Source organism: Panicum virgatum, chromosome 9N (assembly GCF_016808335.1).
Source record: "Panicum virgatum strain AP13 chromosome 9N, P.virgatum_v5, whole genome shotgun sequence".
Taxonomy (NCBI): domain Eukaryota; kingdom Viridiplantae; phylum Streptophyta; class Magnoliopsida; order Poales; family Poaceae; genus Panicum; species Panicum virgatum.
Window position 1 is genome coordinate 31628615 of NC_053153.1, and position 23111 is coordinate 31651725.

Here is a 23111-nt window from a genome sequence, read left to right on the forward strand (position 1 = left end):
TAATATAGTCATATTTATAAGTATTTTTAAAAATAAGTGAGTTCAACTTTTAATGCTACCGGACACTCCGTCCGCAGTAGCCCACGGCACTCTTGCCGGACATTTCCAAAATCAGACCCAAATCCCATTTTATCATAATGGTTTTAAAAGCTCTAAAACCGGCTGTCTAGTTCAAGTGCTCTTGACCGTGAGCACGGCTATTCGAATAGTTCCACACTCTGCAGAGGTTGTACACTTTACCCATACGACATGTTTCGCTTTGACGCCAGCGCGTAGCAAGCGCGCATATACACAATTCCTTAGATGTGTTGGCAAGCTAACATGACAGATCTGTTACATCAACCGGACCCAAAATATGCTACACGACAGACTGCTGGAGTATCGCGGCTCCGTACATCTGACCGGATTAGCTACCCCGACACCGACGAGCTCCTCGAGCACTCGGGCGGTAGCATCCTCTTGGACCGACTGACTTAATAAGCTAAGGCCAGTGCCCATTTAGCCGTATGGTTGCACTGTAATATTTGACTAGAATCCTGCCAATTACCGGTCCTTAATCGAGGCAAGACGGATAACTACAAGACCGTACCACACAGGCTCGAGTCCAATCTCCAGTGGTCTGACACATGGACCCTATTCCGCCCCATCCGTGGGTAATCACCATCATCGTCCTCATGTTCATTATACTTTTTTAAAAATTTAACTCACACCTTTTAAAAACAACCATCCCATTTTTCTCATTTGTAAATGATTGCATTTGCTAAATAACAGTGAGTAATGTTGCATAAATAAATCCTAAGCATGCTAGTATCATTTAACAAGGCATTCATCTAAACAGAGCTAATCGTGTTTAGAGATAAATCTTAGATTGTCAAGGGATAATCAGGATATAAACAATATCAAGGTATGGCTTTTCAAATGGGTATTTAACTACATCAAGCAGTAAAATAGTTCAAGGTTTCATATACAAATTGAATGTACTTTTAAATAGGCTTCTATGGGTTGTATTTAAAAACTGGGATAAGCATGATCAAAAGGGAAAAGGTTGGACTTGCCTTCACTCAACGAATGGGTAGCTCAACTCGCGATACGCGTTTCGATTTCCGTCTCGCGGTACTAGTCCTCGTGCTCGTGGTACGTACTCCGGGCTTCTGCTTGCGGTCCGGCACCGGACTCCAGGCTTCTTCTCATAGTCGTTCGTCAGCTCTCGGCGACTACTGCGTGACACAAACCAAATAAACAAAGCATCCATAATAACAAACTGAACTCCTTAGTTTATAAAACTAACAAAGACAGTTAGAGTTTGATTTTTGATGAATTTAGGAAGAAGAGACGGGTCAGATAGCATGCAGTGCTTACCAAGAGCACAATGAGCTTGCTAGGATGAGAGAGCGGCGAGTAAATCCTTGCTCTAATGGAAAAGATAGGGCGAGTGAGCTCAGGTTGGAAAGATAGCCGAGTTGGTCGGAAATGAGTTGGGAGTGATGGTGGAGCTATGCGAATGCGCTTTTTATGGACCAAGAGGAGGCAGTGGCCGACAACGGCGTGACGGGGTACTGGTGCGAGAACAGAGATAACATTGTAGCGAAAAGCGGCGTTGCCAACACACATGTGACGAGACGGCAAAGCCGGCGCGGGCGGCAAAGCATCATGGTGCCACATTGTGGAGTGGCGCCGAAAGCTGCCGAACAGTGATGTGCGGTCTTCGTGGGGCCAGAGTGTTGCGACGTGCGTGAGTTTGGTTCACGTGTGTCGTGGGCTCAGCGAAAGGGGATGGCACCGCGAGGGGCACCCTAAGTAGGATGTTGGCACATGACAACGAGTCGGCAACGTTTCGTCCGGCGAACAGCTCGGCGTCTGTTCTACCGAACAGAAGCGTGCCATGTCCACGGTTGGATAGATTGTAACTTTAGATTATTTATGAAAAAAGAACGGTTGTGCAGGCTTGCGCTCGTGGTGTCCAGCGACGACTGGTCCACGGCGACTTGGCTCGTGTCCGAGGCGTCTGGCAACATGCATGCGCACGGTGCCCGGCATGGCCGGTTTGTGACGTGCCCGCCCGCGGCGGAAGCGCGGGGCAGAGCGGCCGTGGTACCGCAGGTAGGCTTGGCAAGGCCAATCGTTCGTTCGCGGTGACTAGCTACAGCTAGCTCGCGTCGCGACATCGGCAACGACGGAACAGTGTGCCTGTTTGGTCTAGGTCGGGGCGTGTTCCATGCTTGGTCGTGGCGGACTTGCGTTTGTGGTTGCGGTGTGTCAGTGTGCTGCAAGGACATGTTCAGCTTCCTCGTGCTCGTGGCCGTTGACGTCGTCGTTGCTCCCGGCAATGGCTTCAGCTCGGCGTCATCGTTTTGACATTGTGGCAGAGCAGTTCAGCTAGGTTGAGCGGCTCAGAGGTAGGACCTTTGTCCGTGCGTAGGCACGCAACTCAGGTTGGGCTTTGAGGAGTAAAGGAAGTGCCTTGCGGCCAAGGGTGAGCTCACGGCATGGCCGAGGCCGCTGCGCGGCCGAGACGCTCGCGAAACGCCGGCAAGGCCGGACCGTAGCAACGTCTGGCTGCAGCGAGAAAACGCATGGTGACGGTGTTCGGTTCCTGCACAAGAACACGGAATGGGGGTCCTAGGCTCTATGGAGGGGTCATCGATGGCCGTAGCTCACGTCGGCAGCACTAGGACGTCGGGAGCGGGACGTCGGCGCTCGCCGCGGCTCGACGGTGTAGGCGTGGTGCTTGCGGTGGGAAAAAATCAGAGTGAGAGAGAGAGAGCTGAAAGAGACGTGTGAGAGAGTGAGAGAGGTGGCATGCATGATTGTAGAGGGGCTGCAGTGGTGCTTGCTGTGTGTCAGTGTGTGCGTGAGAGTGCAATGAGTGAGAGAGAAGAGGTGTTAAATGTGTGCATACATGTGTGCTGTGCTGCTGCTGCTGCTGCCTCGTGTGCTTTTTTTTTGTCCACGACAGAGAGAGAGTGAGAGAGCTGCATGTGTTGCACCGACGGAGAGAGAAACAGAGAGAGAGGTGGTGTTGTTGCTCATGTGTGTGCGAACACAACACGAAGATGGAGAGAAGAGATATTTAAAGAGAGAATAAAATGATTTGATGATGGTTGTTAGAAAAAAAATTAGATAACTTAAGTTTGGAAGGAATTTTTCATGCAAAGGAAGATGAGCTCAACAGTCTTAAAATTATATTTTTAAAAACAAATTTTGAATTCAAACAATTTTTATTTATATAAGATTTTGGGCTGTTACATTAATCTTATCCCCAAAAACAGACGGCAGGCAGAGCAGCATCTCCATGGGTCGAGGCTGTTGACCGAGATATGCATATGCTCTTCAACTTGACGGCGATGATAAGTTGCTACTCGAGTTTGATGGGATGGGCAGTCTCCTTGGCGCATTCTCAGCGTCCTCGCTGCATGGGCAGCGAGCTGCTGCTTGAGCTCGGCGATACAGGTGACCTCCTTAAGAAGTTTTTTTTTAAGTGCCTCAAGCTAGGTACAAGCGGTAGTACCTGAACTCACTCTCTATCTAAACACACACACTCCCTAACTAATCCGACACTACAACCCATACACACACGCCTTCTAGAGGTGCAAGTTGACGGGCATATCATCACAATGTGGTCCATAGGCGCTTGAGGCTCCCGAAAAAGGCTTGGGGATTAAACCCCGGTGCAGCACCCAGGAACGTCCCAGCCGGGGATCAAACCTGGGCGGGTGGGCTCCTAACCGGAGACTTCCACGACCGCGCTACTCGCGCGTCTGCAACCGGCCTCCTCGGAGGAGGCGGCAGCGGCAGAGGCACTGATGGAATTTGGGCTAGGCCCATGAACAATTTCAGAAATTCCAAATAAATCTCAAAGGCCTATAGTGCATGAGGAAGTGAGCTAGTGTGCAAACCTTTAGTCTCACCTTGCTAGTTGAAGTGGAATATGACCAACTTAAATATGGAGGTTGTATTCACCTCTCCAAGCTATATGTGTGGGGAGAGAAGGGGAGATCCACACGCACGCGCTTGCTCGGGCGCATGACGTACGCGTGAATGGTCCGCCGAAATCCGGCCCCTTGCCTTGTGGGGGCGCTGCTTCCTTTTGCTATTTTTTATAATGCGTTATTGTTTATAATGCGGACTTTATGGAAATGGTAGATACCAGCAGCTGAGCAATCTTTTTATGCTTTTTTTCTAATGCTAGATTTTTTTGTATGTTTCTAAACTTTGGATCTTTTAATGGTATGAATCCAATTTTCCCCACTGTTAATTATACCCTGCAACCTGATCCGGAGGCATAGTGTCTGTCGGCACCTGAAGGATATTTCACTTTATGTGCATTGCACCGTAGGTGGTCAGTGGTCACTGAGAGCTTGTGCTCCATGGATCCCTAGAAATACCTAGAATTGAGTCAGTACATTATATCCTAATATATATACCAAGGGCTGTCAACACAGTGCCCACCTCTGGAGCACAGGGCCATAGAGCACAGTACCAATACACTGTTCTTTTCCAAGTCTGAACATTGGCCATAGGGCCTACCAGTTTGTAATAGTATGTTTGTACATGACTGGCCTTGATGAGATCAGCTTAAGTATCACATCACTAGCACTGACCCTTGTTTATGGAAAAGGGATTATTGTTTGTCACATACTCACTCCGTCCCGCAAAGACTATTCATTTAGCCTTCAAATTTTGTCCAGCAAAAACCGTGCGTTTAGATTGTAGTAAAGTTAATCTAGTTAAAGCAATATAAAATACCAAGAAAGAATTGCATTGAGAAGGACATGAAGCCAATCAAATGTTTAAGTTGATGTTTAATTTTCTTGTCCAATGCATTTGCATTTATTGAGGATCTGGGGGAATCGAATAAACAACACGATCTTTAATCACAAACTCTATAGTTAATAAGTGGTAACATAATTATTTTCCACTAATAGTAATATGTTTGAAGTTTTTAAATGAACAATCTTTGTGGTAGTAGGAGTTACGTGAATATTTAATGATCCTAATTTTACTTTTTTAGATGTCGTTTAGTGTCAAGTTGTCCTTTTGCACTGGCTACTGTTTATTAATAAATATGCAATCCTTGAGTGTCTTTCTCAAAAACAAACCCCACCACTTGTATATATAACAAACTCCCTAGAGTTGCTGAAGGATAAAAAAAAAAGCAACACACTCGATCTCTGCAGTTGCAACTTGCAAGAGAAAACAAGACAAAATACAGGAATCTTTTCTTGAGAAAAGACAGACAGTCACGTTATCACAACACACGGCAACAGCATGTGTGATGACTCTTGAGTGGCTCCATCTGGCACTCGCAATCGCAAAATTTCACGGCAAAAGCACTGATGGTCCAGGTTACATACATATATATAGTAGTAGGTAGTAGTAAATTCAATTATTTAACTGACTCTAGTAAAAGAAAAGACTTATTAACTTAGCCGGTGATCTTAATTAACCAAAAACATTATCTCTTTGTGTCCCTAATATAATCTACAAATTAACTTCCGATGGCTAGCTGCCGGGTGGCCTGATTGCCCGCCGGCGGCTACATGAGGAGGCTGCGGATGACGGCGGCCTGCGCGGTGCTGACGTCTGTGGTGGCGAGCAGCTCGGAGAGGCGGTCGCTGAGGTCGTCGACCTCCCGGTGCAGGCTCCGGATGTAGCTGCACGTCTCCTGCAGCACCCTCGCCGACGGCACCTGCACACACACACACAACCTAATAAGTGTCGCCGTCCATGTCCATCCTGGCTAGCTCACCACCACCATTGTTCATTCAGCATCCTAGCGGGCCACCAGGATTATTACGTGCGTAGAACATATACATACCCTGTCGTTGCTCCGGAGGCGGGCCTCGGGGAGGAGCGCCTGCAGCTTGGCGACGAGGTCGCTGATCTGCTCGTCGCTGATCCGCAACGCGCCGCCGGAAGACGACGACCTCGACTGCGACCGCCGGCTCGACATCCGAGATCCTGCCCGTCGGCAATGTAATGCTCCCGCAATGCGTGCCCGTGGATGCCTGCAAAAGGCTCGTGTGCGCTCGGGATCGAGGAGGCAAGTAGCAGTGGAGCTAGCTAGCAAGGCAACAGGAGTATAGATGATCGAAGCGACGGTGATGGCCCTAGATGCATATGGGAGGTTGGAATGGGCACAGGCAGGGTGCCGGGGAGTTAAATAGAGGGAGGCGCGCGCGCGCCGTGGTGGCTGCAGAGAAACCTCGCGAGAGACAGCACTGGAACAACAGTAAGGTCTAAGATAGCGGCGCCAGTGGCGGAGCTTCACAAGGGCTAAGGGGCCCATGGCCCTCCCTGGCTTTGCAAATTTTGCACTATATGAACAGTAATATTGATACTATTCATCACTGTAGCATAAGGTTGGCCCCTCATTCTTCCGATTTCTTCAATCAAGCTCCGCCAGTGAGGGGCGCCGCAGCGTCACAGTGCGGCCGGCCGTCGTCTTCCATTCACCTGCTGCTGGTGGCTTCCTGCTGACACCAGATTAATGGGGAAGCTAGGGCGAGAGCACAACTGCTCTGAATGGTCAGTTTTTTTTACAAGGAATGTGGTCAGGTTTGGGGCGTTGGCAGCGTTGATAGTGAGGCAAAAAAAATCTGATGGTGGTATGAGTATGAGCCGCCGCGAATGAGAAGAAAGAAAGCTAGGGTGGTCTTACGTGCTTTCAAATGGCGTTGCTGAAACTGCTAGATACTGGTCTACATTTATGCATTCACCGCCCCTTCACTGGCATAAGAGCATCTGTGGTCAAGGTTTGAAACATCATTTCACTGTGATATCAGGCCAATCTCAGTGTGAGTGTCATCGATACAGTTATTAAGACTATAAACTAAACTAGATAATCGAGTCAGAGGAGTGTCATGGTGATGACACTCCTCTCACATTCTATGACACACTCCATCCTCTCTTCATAAAAATTGTGTCATGTCAGCAAATTTAATGCTCATGACACTATTATGACACTTCCACTGAGACTAGCCTCGTAACGATGCTTCAAACTGTTTTCCATTGTAATAAGTCCTCATTCACCTATGCGCCAATATTGAGCATATACTTCGATCAATAGTTGATCCAAACAAGTGACTAAAATATATACTGAAGTTTAGTCCATTAGTCCTGAAAAGCTACTTAATTTGGACTAAACCAACCTGCGAACTGTGAAAAGACCAAATTACCCTCACTATGTGAAAGGATCGTGGCCCAAGAAGGGGGGTTGAATTGGGACTTTTTCAAATTTCTACCTAGTCCTTAACCTAAACTATTATTGCCCAATCTACAAATTTGAAACCTAGTCACTAGAGCACGCTAGCAAAAGGTCCTTAGGTAGGTAAACACACTATCATTATCATTTTGTCTAGAAGGTTGCACACTAGCAAGATCAAAACCTAAGCAAGAGTTCACACTACCATGCAAGTTGTCCTATTCAATCTACAAGCAATCAAAAGCAAGAATAACAATAAAAGGATTTAATTGCTTGAAATAAAAGTAAGAGACACGAGACAACCGGATTTTTTTCCCGTGGTATCGAGGAGTTGACGCTCCCCCCTAATCCACGTTGGAGCACCCACACAAGGGTATAGCTCCCTTGCTTCACCAAGGAGCAAGTGATCACTAAGAATGCTCCTTCTTCATCTCCGGAACGGCGAGCTTCACACCGTGTACAATCTTCTTGTCTTGGGGCTCCCACAAACTCCAAGAGCTCACTAAGAACCTCCCGATCTCCGAGACCGGCTAGGTGCCGTCAAACACCAAGAGTAACAAGCTCCTAAGCCTTCACTTGACCTACACTCAGTTGGCCCTAGCTCAAACACACTTGCTACACTTGCAAAGGTTGAATTCTTCAAGGTTGAAGCACAATCAATGTACTAGATCTTCACTCTTTTGCTCAAAGCACTTTCTCTTCTTCTCAAGGGTGGCCTCAGGTATTCAAGGTGTCAAAGGCACTTTGTAGCGAAAATGGCCTCTCATGTCATATTTCAATATAATGTTTTGGTGATTGATATAGACAACACAACACTTGGACTAATATGATTATTAAGATGACTATTCTCAGGCTTTTAGGTTCAAGTGATGACAAAGAGAAGATAGGGTAGCTAGGCCCGAAGGGCCACACCTACGGTGGTTCCGCAATGGACCCAGAAGCTGAAGCAAGGTCTATACACCGGATGAACCGATGATAGGGTCTTGGTGAACGTCGGTGCAGTTGTCCAGAGAGTTTGTTTTTCAGAGTTCATAGGACAACTACACTCACTGGTTAAACCGACGCAGCATCGGTTGATTGCCCGTACACATAACGGCTAGTTTTTGAGGCGGGCAGTTTAGTATCACCGGTTGAACCGACGATGGCTATTGGAGGTGCGTCGGATTAACCGGCGTTAAGTATTTTTCTGGCAGCTTTTCTCCAACGGCTATATTTGCTTGTGCTGCCTATATATACCCCCAAGGCCGGGTCATTTGAGGTTGTTGGAGACTCTAGAAGTTCTATTGAAGATCTACATCAACTCCATCCACCATATTGAGCTTAGTGTCACATTCAAGCTTAGAATAGCTTAGTGCAAGTGTGAGGTTGAAAAGCTTAGTGCTTGGGAGGACTTGATCTTGCGAGATCAAGCTTGAGCAAAGTCTTGCTGCGGCAAGCAACCCTGTATTCGTCGTGTGACCCTCTGACTTGGTGTGGAGCGGCAACGACACTTTGTGCGGGGAAGGAGACCCCTCTTGGTGAGAAGCTCCAATAGTGAAGACGGTGCCGTTGGTGACGCTTTGAGAGAGACGGTGGCGGTGGCCATGTCTTGGTGACTTGGCGCCACTTAGCCTTTGCTTGCCTGAAGCCTTGGTGGCGAACGCAAGACGGTGATCAAACGAAGAGACATGGCATCACACTTGTTCTTGTTGGACAAGTGGCCGTGGACGTAGAGAGGGACTTAGTGTCCTAACCGAACCACGTTAAATCGTGTGCCTTGGTGTCTTCACGAGAGTTTGCATATTCTCTCACTTACCTCTTTACTTACCGTATTATGTTTCCGCATTTACTCTATCTTGCGTGCCTTTACTTTCCTAGTTAGTTTGATTAGGATTGGCTATAGGTTGCAAGTCTTTTAGGAGTAAGTAGAGAGTAACATAGATAAACTTTGTCATAACTAGCATGTGTAGGACATATTAGGTTTATCTTATGCATATAGATTGAGCCCTAGGATAGAAAGCGATTAGCGACCCTATTCACCCCTCCCCCTCTAGGGTCGGACACCCCGGTGATCCTTACACACTTCAAATGAGCCAGGGGTGCCCTTATATAGAGTGGAGAGGGTCACATAGCCGTTGGCAGTCCACTGCAGAAAAATCGTGACCATCGGAAGAACCGACGGGTTAGAAAGTGAATGCGTCGGTTCAACCGGTCTCTCTGTGTCCAATTAGTAGCCATTGGAGTTTCTGACACAGTATTCAGGCTTGCGTCATTGCACCGGTGCATGCTCCGTGGGGGGCGTCGGTTCAACCGGTGCTGAAGAGGTTCACTGATCAACTCAAACAAGCTCTCTGGAACATAGTACATCAAATGCACCGGTGGTTGATTCTGAAGCTTCGGTTCAACCGGTGCTGAAGACGAGTTGAGGTTCACCAAACATGCTCTCTGGAACAAAGTACACTTAATGCACCAGTGCTTATCTTTTTGGCCATCGGTTCAACCGGTGCTATAGTGATTGTTGATTTGATTTCTGCTTGCATCCAGAGAGATAGACCGACAGGGCGTCGAAACTTCCGCCAAGCATCGGATGCTCCGATGCTAAGGGCATCGGTTAAACCGGTGCTGCTGTTTTTTCTTCGTTTTCAACTAAATTGACTTGGATTTGAATGTAACTTCGATTGATTCTTCTTTCAAGCGTTGTGTTAACTTTTATTGACCATCTTGGGCTGTTTTTTGAGCGAGTGTGCAAGATTTCTAAGGCCAACTCAATTTTGGTCAAGCTACCAACTCATGAACCCCTCTTAATAGTACGGTCAAGAACTAAAAAGTATAAACTCTAGCTAAATCAAGTGTCCTTCATCTCCTTGTGACACTTGAGACTAGAAAGGTCCTTAATCTTTAAAATTGAGTCCTTGGCACGCATGGTTGTTCCGAATTGAGAGGTCTCCTTTCACATTTCATATGAGACTAGACTAATCACAAATTTTTCCTTCAAAACGCACGTTAGTCGCATACGGTTGTCATTAATCACTGAAACTTACCATTAGCATCTATCAGCCTAGATGCGCTTCACTATGTAGACACTATAGCAGTATAATCCAGGTGGTGAAAATGACATTTCTATATTTCTATGTGTTCCATCTAAAATTTACTCTATAGATTCAAACAGGCATAAGATTTAGTTACCTAACATATTATCATCTAAAGTTTAGTTGTAGGTGATCCAAACGGATGTCGTAACGGTTTCTGTTTGATCAAATCATGCTAATGAAAAAAAGTGAGAAGCAGACTAGTACATACTTCATCACTTTAGAAAGACGAGGTGGCGCTATATGTAAAGACGACGTTGCAGTTTATAGTTGAATATATAGCAGATCGAGGCGACCATTTACTACATGATCATGAGGTTTTCCAATAGTTCTTGAAAGATACGATTGAACCAAAATCACGGTCGGCTAACAAAATTTTGGACTACCACTTCATTATGTCGTCACAATCAGCGATGGCCGATGGCTCATGGTCCTACCTCTCGTAAGACAGTGAAACAAAGCTTCGCTACCCTGCATGAAGAGGACAAGCTTTGTGGCAGGATGTTGTTACCATTTTCCCCGGCCCGCCTCTTGGCGGCTTGGCGCGCGCACACGTATAGTAGCCGGCAGTGCCTCGTGCTGTGCTTCTGGAGTTTTATATGGAATGAGATATAGAAAACATAAATAAAAGAAGTGATTGAAATTATTATATTCACCCGGAAGGATTGCTTAACCCAGCATCGAGGAGTGTTCGTAGACTCTCCTCCTTAACCCAGCAACGATGCGACGTACAAGAATTTTCTCTAGTCCCTGTAGACTGTACAATGTCGGCTGACGTTCCTGCTGCACATGGAGCATGCGTGATCCAGGGAGACGACGACGTAGCCCTGGCAGGGACCCTAGCTACACACGTAGGTCTCCTGTTACTGTGCGCGATCGATGACCAGGCTTTGCGCAGTGGCAGCGACGGCGACCGGTCGTGTTGGTCGCTTCTCGATCGCCTTCCTCCTCCGATCTGGCGGCGGCGCGCGCCCCTGGAATGGATCGACTGGCTGGCACGCGCGCGGCCATGGCCGCTGTCTCGCGCGGCGCCTGACAGGACAATGTGGCCGTGTCTCGGGAGCGGTCAGGCGGCGGCCGTGCTATGAATTCGCGCCGATCCTGTCACTGGGAGGCATTGAACGCCGGTGCCGGTAGTTCGTCGACACGCCCATATGTGATGCGTGATGTACTGATGTGCGGGTGGGAGCCCGCCGGCCGCGCCACCGTGCCGATTTGATCGTTTGTCTCTGAATGAACAGTTGCGGCGGCTGGGTCTCACTGAACATGCGATTTACATGGGATTTTCTGAATAAAATCATTTGCAGTACTTTCAGTGCACCGGGATCCAGGCATCAAGAAATAGCTAGATTCAGAACAGAACCGGTTTTGTGTTGAGCACCAACAGGGCATCGCTCGAATGGTCGTGCTTACCACACCGTCTCGGTGACTGCGGAAGCTAGCTTTTCTTTAAACAGAATTATCTGGCTATTTGCTTGGTTGATACCATTTGATTCCCTTGGACTATAGATCTGATTATTGTAACAGTAGGTTCCTGCCTTATTATATATGCATGATTATTGAGCCTGATCGAATAAATGAGTGAGATCTAGGATGCGACGAGAACGAAATTGCCCCCTGCATCGCAATGATGCATCAGCGCTGGATTCATTAACTAATAATCTGGATCTGATGGAATAGCCAGCCAGCCAGCCAATCACAGCGAATATGCAAGCACGGAAAGCTCTGCCTGCTGTCTCCTGCTCCGGCCTGAATACTAAATTCACATGAGCTCCACTACCAGCTGCTGGAATGAACAATATGTAACGGCTCAGATTTGATCTATCTAGTATATGCTCCCCTGGTTGGTTGCCTTCACTGTGTGTGATTAATTCCCCCCTCCTCTTCGTAGCCTGTAACTTTGTAGATTGTTGAGCAATGCAACATAATAAGTGTAAAAAGTTTCTCCCTCCATTCGGAAATGTGTGATGGCTTCAGAATTTGGCCGCTCAAACTATACCTCCTCAAAATTATTAGCATCTGATCCTCAAAATTATATCTTACGCATAGATTACTCTGCACAATATAGTTAATGACACAGCCTCCTATCAAGCAGTACGATGTTGGATCAGCAAAGCAGCCTGCAGATGGAGATGCTCATATGAACCCTGGCGGCTCAATTACCAGCCTAGCTGCTAGTATATACTCCCTCCATCCCTAAATAATTGTCGCTTTCGCTTCCCGAGAAATAACTTTGATTAATTTTATATAAAAAATATTCATATTTATGATACATAATTAATATCATTAGATAGATCTTTTAATCTAGTTTTTTAACAAATTTATTTGGAGATACAAATGTTGCACGTTTTTTCTACAAATCGAGTCAAACTTGTGGCACGCACACCAACGACGACAGTTAAAAAGGGACAGAGAGAGTAGTTAGTACATACCAACATGCTCGTTATGAAGCAAAGAAAGAGGAGGAAGATCGATCTAGATGCCTGCAGTGCAGGGATCGCGCGCATTGACATGATGCCTCACCTAGGAGGGGCGACGCTAGGTTGTTCTGTAAGGAACATGGCACTATTAGGCCATTATTTTGTGATTTTGGTGATTGAGTGACACCGCAATCAATGGGACTAATGAGTTTGTCAAGGGAACATTTATAGATCCCAGAGATGAAGTAAAAAGACCAAGCAAAGCAAAACACGAAGAAAGAACTCAAAAAAATGATGATATGAACGAGTTCTACACAAAACAGCTGCACCGGATGAACCGATGCAGGGGCACCGGTCTATCCAGTTAGCATCGGATAAACCGACGCCATGTCATCGGAGTAATGTGCAGCATTGGAGGCAGGCCACGTGGAACGAGCCAAGTGGCACCGGATGATCCGACGGTGCCAAGTTAGAGCGTCGGTGCTAGCACCGCAGGATCGTGCAGAGACTATGTCAAGCGCGCTGAAGCAAAACCTTCAGCACTGGATGATCCGACGGGCACCGGTGTATTGCGTCGGTATAATGACGTCAGCACAACAGCCGAAGATTCCTTCAGCACCGGATGAACCAACGCCCACCGAATAAACCGACGACCCAGGTTTCGGTTTATCATGTGACACATATGTCATTTGTCAGAAGACCCAACGGCTACCTCGGAGCGCAGAGTGACCGGATGAACCGGTGCCCTACCGTCGGTCTATCCGACGCCTACGCAGGAATTTGGATAACGGCTAGTAACAGCTCTTTGGGCTTGGAGTCCTATATATATGCCATTCCCCGGCTATTTCAAGGTTGCTGGAGTTGCTACAAGTCTCAAACACACCTAGGAAACTCTCCAAGTCAACCCAAGTGCATATTGATCAAATCCTTAGGTTTAGCACTAGTTTTAAGAGTGTAAGTGCAAGATTTGCTCTTAAGTGAGTGAGCAAGCAAGGTGTTGTGCCTTGTGGCTGGTTCTTGAATGAACCAACAAGAATATCTCGGTGCGCCGGCCCATTGGAGCATTGGTGGCTCACCAGCACGTCATCGACCCTCCGATTTTGTGTGGAGCGGTGACGACATTCTTGTACGGGGGACGTGGAGATCCCCTTCCTTCATGGACAAGCTCCTTAGTGGAAAACGGGATCAAGGTGATCGTGATTGTGTTCACAGAAGAGACTTGATTGCCGTGAAGCAATACTCTTAGTGAGTGCTTTGACAACGTGAATGTAGGTGTGCTTTTGTGGCTAACCGAACCACGGGATAAACACCCTCATCAAGAGTTTGTTTTCTTCTATCCCGCTCTTTACGTTTTCGCATTTTATACTAGCTTCCTTGTGTGTCTTTACTTTTGTAAAGTAGTATTTTGATAGGAAAGGCTATAGATTGCTAAACTCTTTTGGGATAGAGGTTTCACTCTAGAAGAACCATAGTTGCACATATAGATATCATGTTTTAGTTTAATATTGTGCAATTTAGTTGGAGCCATAGGATAAGGTTTTAAGTTACCTAATTCACCTCCTCCCCCTCTTAGGCTAGAACACACGATCCGATCTTTCAATTGGTATCAGAGCCGGGGTTCACTTCTCTCACAAAGAAAGCCTATTCTATTGGCAATTTGTGTTTACCGACTCACTTCATCGTTTAGGCTTCACCGCCTAGTGAATTAGCTCTTTAGGAGAAGGGATGGATCCTTTTAGAAACGCTCCACGGTTCGATGGCACGGGCTTTCAATGTTGGAAGGTTTTAATGCAAGTCCATCTCCAAGCAACGGGCCTAAATGTTTGGAGAGTAGTTAGTGAAGGAACTAAAAGCAATAGTCAACAAGAGAGACAATATGACGCCACCGCTAAAAGCATAATCTTGTCTTCTCTAAATGAAAATGTGTTCAACCATGTTTATTCTTGTGAAAATGCTCATAAGCTATGGAAGACTATCATTGAGAACCATGAAGGCACGGAGAATGTAGTCAATGAAAGATATCATGTTCTCATTGATAGGCTTAATAGCTTTAAGCAACTTGATGATGAAAATGCTGAATCTATGTGCTCACGATTGAACACTCTTGTAAATGAGATCAATTCTTTAGGTGTGAAGAAAATTGATGATACGGAGCTCATTTGTAAGATCCTTCACTCACTACGGAGGGCAGATAATGATTTGGTGATCACGGTTCTTTATGAGAAAAAAAATCAACACATTGACACCAAATCAAGTCCTCAACAAGGTGATCGCCCATGAGCTACGCCATGACATCAAGCTAAGAGTGCCACCTTCACCAACACATAGCGCACTTGCATGCAAGCAAGTCAAGAAGTTGAAGAAAATGGCCATCAAAAGTAGCTCAAGTGAAGAGGAAGAAGAGGAGACATGCCAAAACTCCTCAAATGATGAAAAAGAGCCAATGGATTCCAACCTCTACAACCAAGTCAAAAAGATGAACAAATGCTTGAAGGAAATCAACTCAATGGGGTATATGGTCTTCCTCAAGGTTGGACATCATCATCAACACATGAAGGTTGAGAAGAGGTTCAAGAAGAAGAAAGAAAAGAAGGACAAAAAGCCTGAACATGAGTTCTTCGCCATCTTTGGTGAATGGATAAGCGGTGGTGAAGAATCAAGCGCAAACTCAAGTGATGAATCAAACAAAAAATTCACCACCCACACTAACATGGGATCATCATCAAACACTTGCCTTATGACCCAAGGTATGGAAAGAAATATAAGTGATGATGACTCCGATTCTCCTTCATATGATGAGTTTCTTGACCTAGTTCATAAGCACCAAAGAGTACTTAAAAAACAATCTAAAAAATATAGTGCCCACAATGATCTTAATGCTACTGTTGCTACAAATTATGATTATTTGTTGCCCAAATTCCAATTGCTTGGCAAGGAGCATGAAGAGCTCAAACTAAAAATTAAGAGCATTACAAAAATCAATGACTCTTTAGAAACTATGCAATCTACCCTTGCAACTTCTTGTTTTGATTTAATTGATAAATCTAACCCTTGCAATGAGAAATGCATTGAGGATGTTATTGTAGAATCATGTGATGATCTCATGGCAAAGGAGAATGATAAGCTCAAGTAAGATGTTGAAAGGCTCATGAAGGACTTGGCAAGAGCATGGAGAGCAATGTCCAACTTTCTCAAGATAACCGTGAAGACATGGTGAAGAAGCTTGAGAAGGGGTCCACCGTGACTTGCTCAAAGTGCCATAAAAAAGGCTACAAGTGCAACAAGTGCTCTCAACCAAAGAAGAAGCTTTCGAATGAGAAGAACAAGAAAAAGCTTACTATCAAGAGTTCTCTCATCTACACCAAGCCCAACCGGAGGAACAAAACCATAGCACCTCCTATGTGATCAAGAAGAAAATCAATGGCAAGGTGGTTGCTCACAAGGTTGGGAAGAAGGAAAGGAGTTGGAATCACTCCATTTGGGTGCGCAAGGATGTCATCACAAATATGAAGGGGCCTCAATTGGTGTGGGTTCCAAAGGAGACTTGAAGTCCAAGAACGACTTTGGGAGATTTGGAGGCTTGGCTAACTAGAAGATGAAGGATTCAAGCTAAAGAAGCCAAGTTCGCATCTTGGACATTTGTTGCCCAAAGTCCCCCATAAAGTAATGGTAACTATATTTCAATTCAATCATCATGTAGCTGCTTAGCCCTTGCCAGGTTGTTTGCATTGCATCGCCTAGCACTATATATGGTGGGTTGCTTGTGTCATGATCTAATCCATGAGCAACCTATATGATTTGATAAGTGTGTAGAAAGCTACACAAGATTATCCTTCATGGTACATGGACTTCATGAGATATGTATTTCATTTGTGTGCCATGAGTACAAGCTATAGAGTAAACTTTCCATTGTTGTCAAAAACAATGTGCATACATTTGATTAGTGATTCAAACACTAAATGCACACATTTAGGGGAGCTCATCCTATGATTTATGATTTTGAGACTAACATGTTTACAAATTTATCTTTTGTAGTCTCTTTTCGAAGTTAGCACTCTAAGAGAATGTTGTTCACTCTCAATATGAATTAACTACTCTATAAGAGTGATTAAATAAAGTAGTGTGCTTTAATGCATATTGAGCCATGCTATATTGAACTTAAATTTCCATATCTAAGTTCATAGGTTATGTGCTCATATATTTGCTCACTTTGGTGTACCAAGTGGTCTTCACTTCAAGACTTTCAAATTGGTACATGCAAGGTAACTATTCCACCCCCCGGAGGTATGCATGGTCTAAAACTCCTTCAATTTGTGTCTTTGTCAATTCTTTGTTTTTATAGAGCTACCTCCATGCATAATATGATCTAAACTTTCTCGTTCAAATGTCTAGTTGTGCACTTGATTTTCACATTATCAATTTGTACACACATTTTGTGGAAAGCTTAGCTCATATCATGCAAGTTTCATGTTTTGTGATCCACCTTAGTAATTGCTAAATTGGTATCTTCATTGATATCATACAATTGGATCATGATTCATGGGACTAACTCCCTAAGCTACTAACTTTTCCTTTTGCGCTATATTATTTTGCAAGATCTTTTTTAGGTGATTGAATTCCAAAGGGGGAGAAGTTTTGGGTCAAAACAAGACAAGTATGGATAGGGTCAAAGAAAGAGAAGTATGAATAAAAATCAAATGGCTTTGATAAAAGGGGGTGAAATGAAGCAAGTGATCAAAGCAAATGATCACAACAAAATGAATGAAGTAGCAAACATGAGGAGAAACAAAAGAGAAATGATGGATTTAGGGGGCGGTCAAGTTGACATTGAATGATGGTAAGCATCCAAGCAAGTGTAAGTGCTTTAATTTGTCAATTTTTGCAAAGTTTATCCTTGCTTTGATTGTGTTGTCATCAATCACCAAAAAGGGGAGATTGTAAGGAACATGGCCCCATTAGGACATTATTTTGTGATTTTGGTAATTGAGTGACACCGCAATCAATGGGACTAATGAGTTTGTCAAGTGAACATTTATAGATCCTAGGGATGAAGCAAAAAGGCCAAGCAAAGCAAAACACGAAGAAAGGACTCAAAAAAATGATGATATGGACGAGTTCTACACAGAACAGCTGCACCGGATGAATCGATGCAGGGGCACCGGTCTATCCGGTTAGCATCAGATACACCGACGCCAGGTCATCGGAGTAATGTGCAGTACTGGAGACAGGCCACGTGGAACGAGCCAAGTGGCACTGGATGATCCGACGGTGTCAAGTTGGAGCGTCGGTGCAAGCACCGGAGGATCATGCAGAGACTATATCAAGCGCGCGGAAGCAAAGCCTTCAGCACCGGATGATCCGACGGACACCGGTGTATTGCGTCGATGTAATGACGTCAGCACAACAGCCAAATATTCCTTCAGCACCGAATGAACCGACGCCCATCGGATAAACCGACGGCCCAGGTTTCGGTTTATCCGGTGACACCTACGTCACTTGTCAGAAGACCCAACGGCTACCGCGGAGCACAGAGTGACCGGATGAACCGGTGCCCTACCGTCGGTCTATCCGACGCCTTCGCAGGAATTTGGATAACGGCTCTTTGGGCTTGGAGTCCTATATATGTGCCATTCCCCGGCTATTTCAAGGTTGCTGGATTTGCTACAAGTCTCAAACACAACCAAGAAACTCTCCAAGCCAACCCATGTGCATATTGATCAAATTCTTAGGTTTAGCACTAGTTTCAAGAGTGTAGGTGCAAGATTAGCTCTTAAGTGAGTGAGCAAGCAAGGTGTTGTGCCTTGTGGCTGGTTCTTGAGTGAATCAACAAGAAGATCTCGGTGCGCCGGCCCATTGGAGCATTGGTGGCTCGCCGGCACGTCAACGACCCTCCGACTTTGTGTGGAGCGGTGACGACATTCTTGTATGGGGGACGTGGAGACCACATTCCTTCGTGGACAAGCTCTTTAGTAGAAAACGAGATCAAGGTGATCGTGATTGTGTTCACGGAAGAGACTTGATTGTCGTGAAGCAATACTCATAGTGAGTGCTTCGACAACGTGGATGTAGGTGTGCCTTTGTGGCTAACCGAACCACGGGATAAATAGCCGCGTCAAGAGTTTGCTTCCTCCTATCCCGCTCTTTATGTTTTGGCATTTTATATTAGCTTTTTTATGTGCCTTTACTTTTGTAGAGTAGTATCTTGATAGAAAAGGCTATAGGTTGCTAAACTCTTTTGGGATAGGGGTTTCAATCGAGAAGAACTATAGTTGCACCTATAGATAGCATATTTTAGTTTAATATTGTGCAATTTAGTTGAAGCCATAGACTAAAGTTTTAAGTTGCTTAATTCACCTCCTCCATTTAGACTAGAACACACAATCCGATCTTTCATGTTCTCACGCACGCCTGCTGCTCTGTATATATCGACACTGCCGGTGTCCGAGAGTCTGTTTGCGTTGAGCTATCTGGTAGCAATCTGGTGTCGACTGCCGAGTCGTTGACGCTGATGGTGGTGTCCAGTTCAGGAATGATCTGCGTCAAACGTGCGCAACGCACACAATCTGATGAATCGTCATGGTAATGTATTGAACTAATAATTGGGAGTGATAACCGGCAACTGTATGTCCACCGTCGACGGGCGGGAGGATATCACAATCTTCACTAGCAAAGTGAGAAGTGCGTCCGAATCCGATTCAGATTTTAGAATCAGTAAACACAGCGTGCGTGGCGACAGCGTGCGTGGCGACAGTGAAGTGAGCTAGTTAGCCATGCATGGAAATAGGGCCTCAGATACGGCACTGTATGTATGTATGTAGGGTTCACCAAACCGGTGGGAACCGATCCGGTTTGACCGGTTACCGGTCAAACCGGTCCGGCCCGGTTCCGGTTTGGGCCGGTACCAAACCGGCCCAAATTCCAAATTCAAATTTAAATTCAAAAAAATAAAACATTCTCAAAAAATTCATAAAAATACTTCAAGGTGCGATGAATTTAATGGTGTCAAATTTTCTCAAAAATTCGTTCATTTAGTATAGTTTGCGGGGATTCGAAGTTAAACAAAAAAAACATGCATATAAAAGTATACAAATACAATGTAAAAGTAGTACAAAAGAGGGTTGGAGGGTTCATTTAGGCTAAAATATGGTATACAAACATTTATTTAGTATACTTTGCGGGCATTTGAATTTAAACCAAAAAAGAAAAAAAATTGAATTTGACCAGTTACCAGTCAAACCGACCAGTTGTCAAACCGACCGGTCAAACCGGCCGGTAAGTCGGTCGGAACCAATTGAACATGCGATTTTGAATTTGAATTTGAATTTGAATTTGATCGGTTTCCACCGGTTTCCAGCCAAACCGGTCCGGTATACCGGTACGGGACCCCGCCGGTTTGACTGGACCGGTCGGTAAATTAAACCCTGCGCGTAACCTGCTGTTGGTTATTGATCGATCTTGTTTATTTGGTTTTTTTCTATTTTTTGTTTTGTGAGAGAGATCGGCTAGGGTTTGACTTAGAGAGAGGGAGGAGTGGTTCTTTTTTGAAAGGAAGAGAGGAGTGGTTCTTTATTTGAACTTTTTGCCATTTAAATTTTGAGTGATGTTAATAGTGGCTTATAACCGGACATCTTGAGATAATGACAATCCAAAGATCAATCTCGTGTTCAACTTGTTATCCCGTGCGTTTTTCTTTCTATTGGATGATTTTTTAGGTGATTCTTCATTCTTAATGATTATTTGATTATATTTTTTGGATGTGCTGGGTCCAGTAGCCACTCAAGTTCTATTTTAATTTATAAAGTTTTAAAGAAGTAATTTTGGTTTGAAGATTCAGATTTGGTTATTGTTCCTCGTTTTCTCTTATTCTTGGTTCGAGCGGGGGACGAGAAGGGAGAGGCAGGTGATCGGCGGCACGCAGCGCGAGGCGCGTACAACGTGGGGCGGCGCACGGCGGCGCCTGCGGCAGGTGCTCGCGCGGCCGGGAGCGTGCCTGGCACGAGCGGCCAGCGGGCTCGCGGCTGTCAGCCCAGCTCGCGGTGGCCCAGGTGCGGACAGGGCTGAGCTAGGCGCCAGCAGGCCTGCACAGCAGACAGGCCGAGCGGCTCAGCACGCAGGCAGGCCAGCACTAGCATCTGGGTGCGCCCTTGCAAATCCATTTCAAAGGGGTGGATGACGCCCCCAACCCCAACCCATCTCACAAATGAATTTGTAGGACGGGTGAGCGGTCACCTGCTCCTAATAACTGATTAAAAAAATAGGCTAAGCGCCGCCCCATCCGCATCCAGCTGGCCTCCGCGCCTGCGCCCCGCCGGTCGCAGGAGGCTGCGCATGACCAGGGTTCACCTAACCGACCGGTCTCCGGTAACCGCCGGGCTCCGGTTCCGGTTTACCGGACCGGTTGCACCGGTTACCGGTAGAAATCGGTCAAATTTAAATTTAAATTCAAAAAACTCAGTTCAATCGGTATACCGACCGGTTAGACTGGTTTACCGGCCGGTTTGACCGGTTTACTGGCCGGTTAGACCGGTTTATCGGCCGGTTAGACTGTTTTACCAAGTGGGTCTTAATGGGCTGTCTCATTTTTTCCTTTTCGTTTTTTGTTTTAACTTTAAATGCCCGAAAAGTATGTTAACGAACGAATTTTTGAGAAAATTTGACACCATTAGATTCGTTGCACCTTGAAGTATTTTTAGGAATTTTTTGGAATTTTTTCATTTTTTGAATTCAAATTGAAATTTTAAATTTGGGACGGTTTCGTACCGGCCCAAACCGGACCGGTTACCGACGGTTCAGTTAACCCTGCGCATGACTCCGCACGACGCCCGCACCGCCGTGACTCTGCAGCCGCTCACGCTACCCCGACGATCTGGCGCCGAGCGACACTACGCAGTGTGGAAGGGAGAGCAGGAGACAGATGTGGCCGTGTCGTAGCCGCCGTGTCCGTGCCTCCACCACCGGATCCGGTCGCAGGGATGGTCGGGGAAGACGGCCGCTAGCCGGATCTATGCTGGCAGGAACGCCCGTGCCGCCGTGGAGGCTGCGCTCCCGTCGGCCGCCACGAAGAGCTGCTGGACATCGTGCCTCGCTGCGCAGCGCGCCGCCGCGGAGGCTGCTCCCTATCGGCCGCCGCTCCCGCACCTCGCCGCGTGCTGCGTGTGGAGGATGCGCCCCGGCGGCCACCGTGGTATGCCGTTGGAGGAACAGCACCTCGCCGACCCAAGCTGCACCACACGGGGAAGCACGCGGCGCTTGTCGCCGGGAGAAGATGTATGAGCGTGTCCAGTAAAAAGGAGATCTTGCACGCTGGCACATCCTCGCCGTGGATCCCATGGAGAGAGATGATGCATAGTAAGAGAGAGATGATGGAGAAGGAGAGAGATGAGAGCCACATATAAAAGATAAGGTTGAGTCTTGTGACGGCCCTATGCTCGTCGCTGCATTCACATGAACCTTTTTTAGCATGCTTGCTAGGTTCAAACTTTATACGGATAGGTGATGAGGTGACCTATCCCTACAAATACCATTTCTAGAGGGTGGGTTATCCCATCACCTATTTCTGAAAAACACCATCTATTTTTAGGGGTGGGTGAGGGGATAATCCGCCCCTAAAAATATAATTTTAGGGGTGGATCGGTTGGTATAGTAATTCTGCTCCATTTGTAGCAACGGGTCATATTTTGATCCGTTTCTGAAAAAAAATCGAGGTGTTCCTATAAATTATTTTTGTAGTAGTATTCATCCTCCTGCGCCTCTTCATCTTCTGCCTATCTCCCCCGCGTCCTCGTCTACATACACAACCGGCGGCTGCCACCGTCACCCCACTCGCCTCCTACCACCACCGCAGCCACAACCTTCTTCTTGCCCTCGCCGCCAGCTACCGCCCACCAGAGGTTTAGTCCTGGTCAAGCGCCGCATCGCCGTCGTCGCCAACCGACTGCAACCCTAAAGCCGCTACCTCGACCGCAACCCTGACTGGCGGTGGCCTCGGCGCCAGGCACTCCCCCACCACCTACCCATAGTTATTAGAACCGCACTGGACCGGCCGGTTCGGTCGGTTAAACCGAAAACTGGAGCTTCAACCGGTTTGGTTCATGTAAAAGATCGGCTATGCAATCAAACCGGATTAAACCATTTGAACCGCCCGGTTTTATTGAATAACCGGTAGAAAACTGGCTCTCGAACCGCGGTCTGACCAGTGGACGGTCGCCACCTCGCACGGGAAAAGGCAGAACAGACGGTGGGGTGGTTGGGAAATATTGTGGCAAATTGAGTCGGGCGTGGGTTTCGAACCCAAGTTGGTTGGGAGGTTTCTGAGTGGAGAAACACACCACTACACTACGCTGTGTCTTGTGCTATATGAGAAAACTATTTCTATTTGAACTGTTCTAAACCGGTGGTTCGACCAGTTGGATCAACAAA

General features: G+C 46.3%; 1 protein-coding gene across 1 annotated transcript; it reads right to left on the reverse strand.

Moving 5' to 3' along the window:
* Nucleotides 1–5276: 5276 nt before the first annotated feature.
* LOC120691767 (transcription factor ILI7-like) lies at nt 5277–6128 on the reverse strand. Its single transcript, XM_039974955.1, has 2 exons — nt 5819–6128; nt 5277–5689 (listed from the first exon to the last, which is right to left on the reverse strand). Exons 1-2 carry the CDS (start codon nt 5951–5953, stop codon nt 5537–5539), a joined length of 288 nt encoding a protein of 95 aa, XP_039830889.1. The 5' UTR covers nt 5954–6128; the 3' UTR covers nt 5277–5536.
* Nucleotides 6129–23111: the final 16983 nt, after the last annotated feature.

Excerpts from the sequence above, each read along its gene's own strand:
- LOC120691767 (XM_039974955.1), bottom strand. The coding sequence starts at position 5,953 with ATGTCGAGCCGGCGGTCGCAGTCGAGGTCGTCGTCTTCCGGCGGCGCG. Across the intron at positions 5,690-5,818 it reads GCCTCCGGAGCAACGACAGG|GTGCCGTCGGCGAGGGTGCT; the intron begins GTATGTATATGT and ends GTGTGTGTGCAG.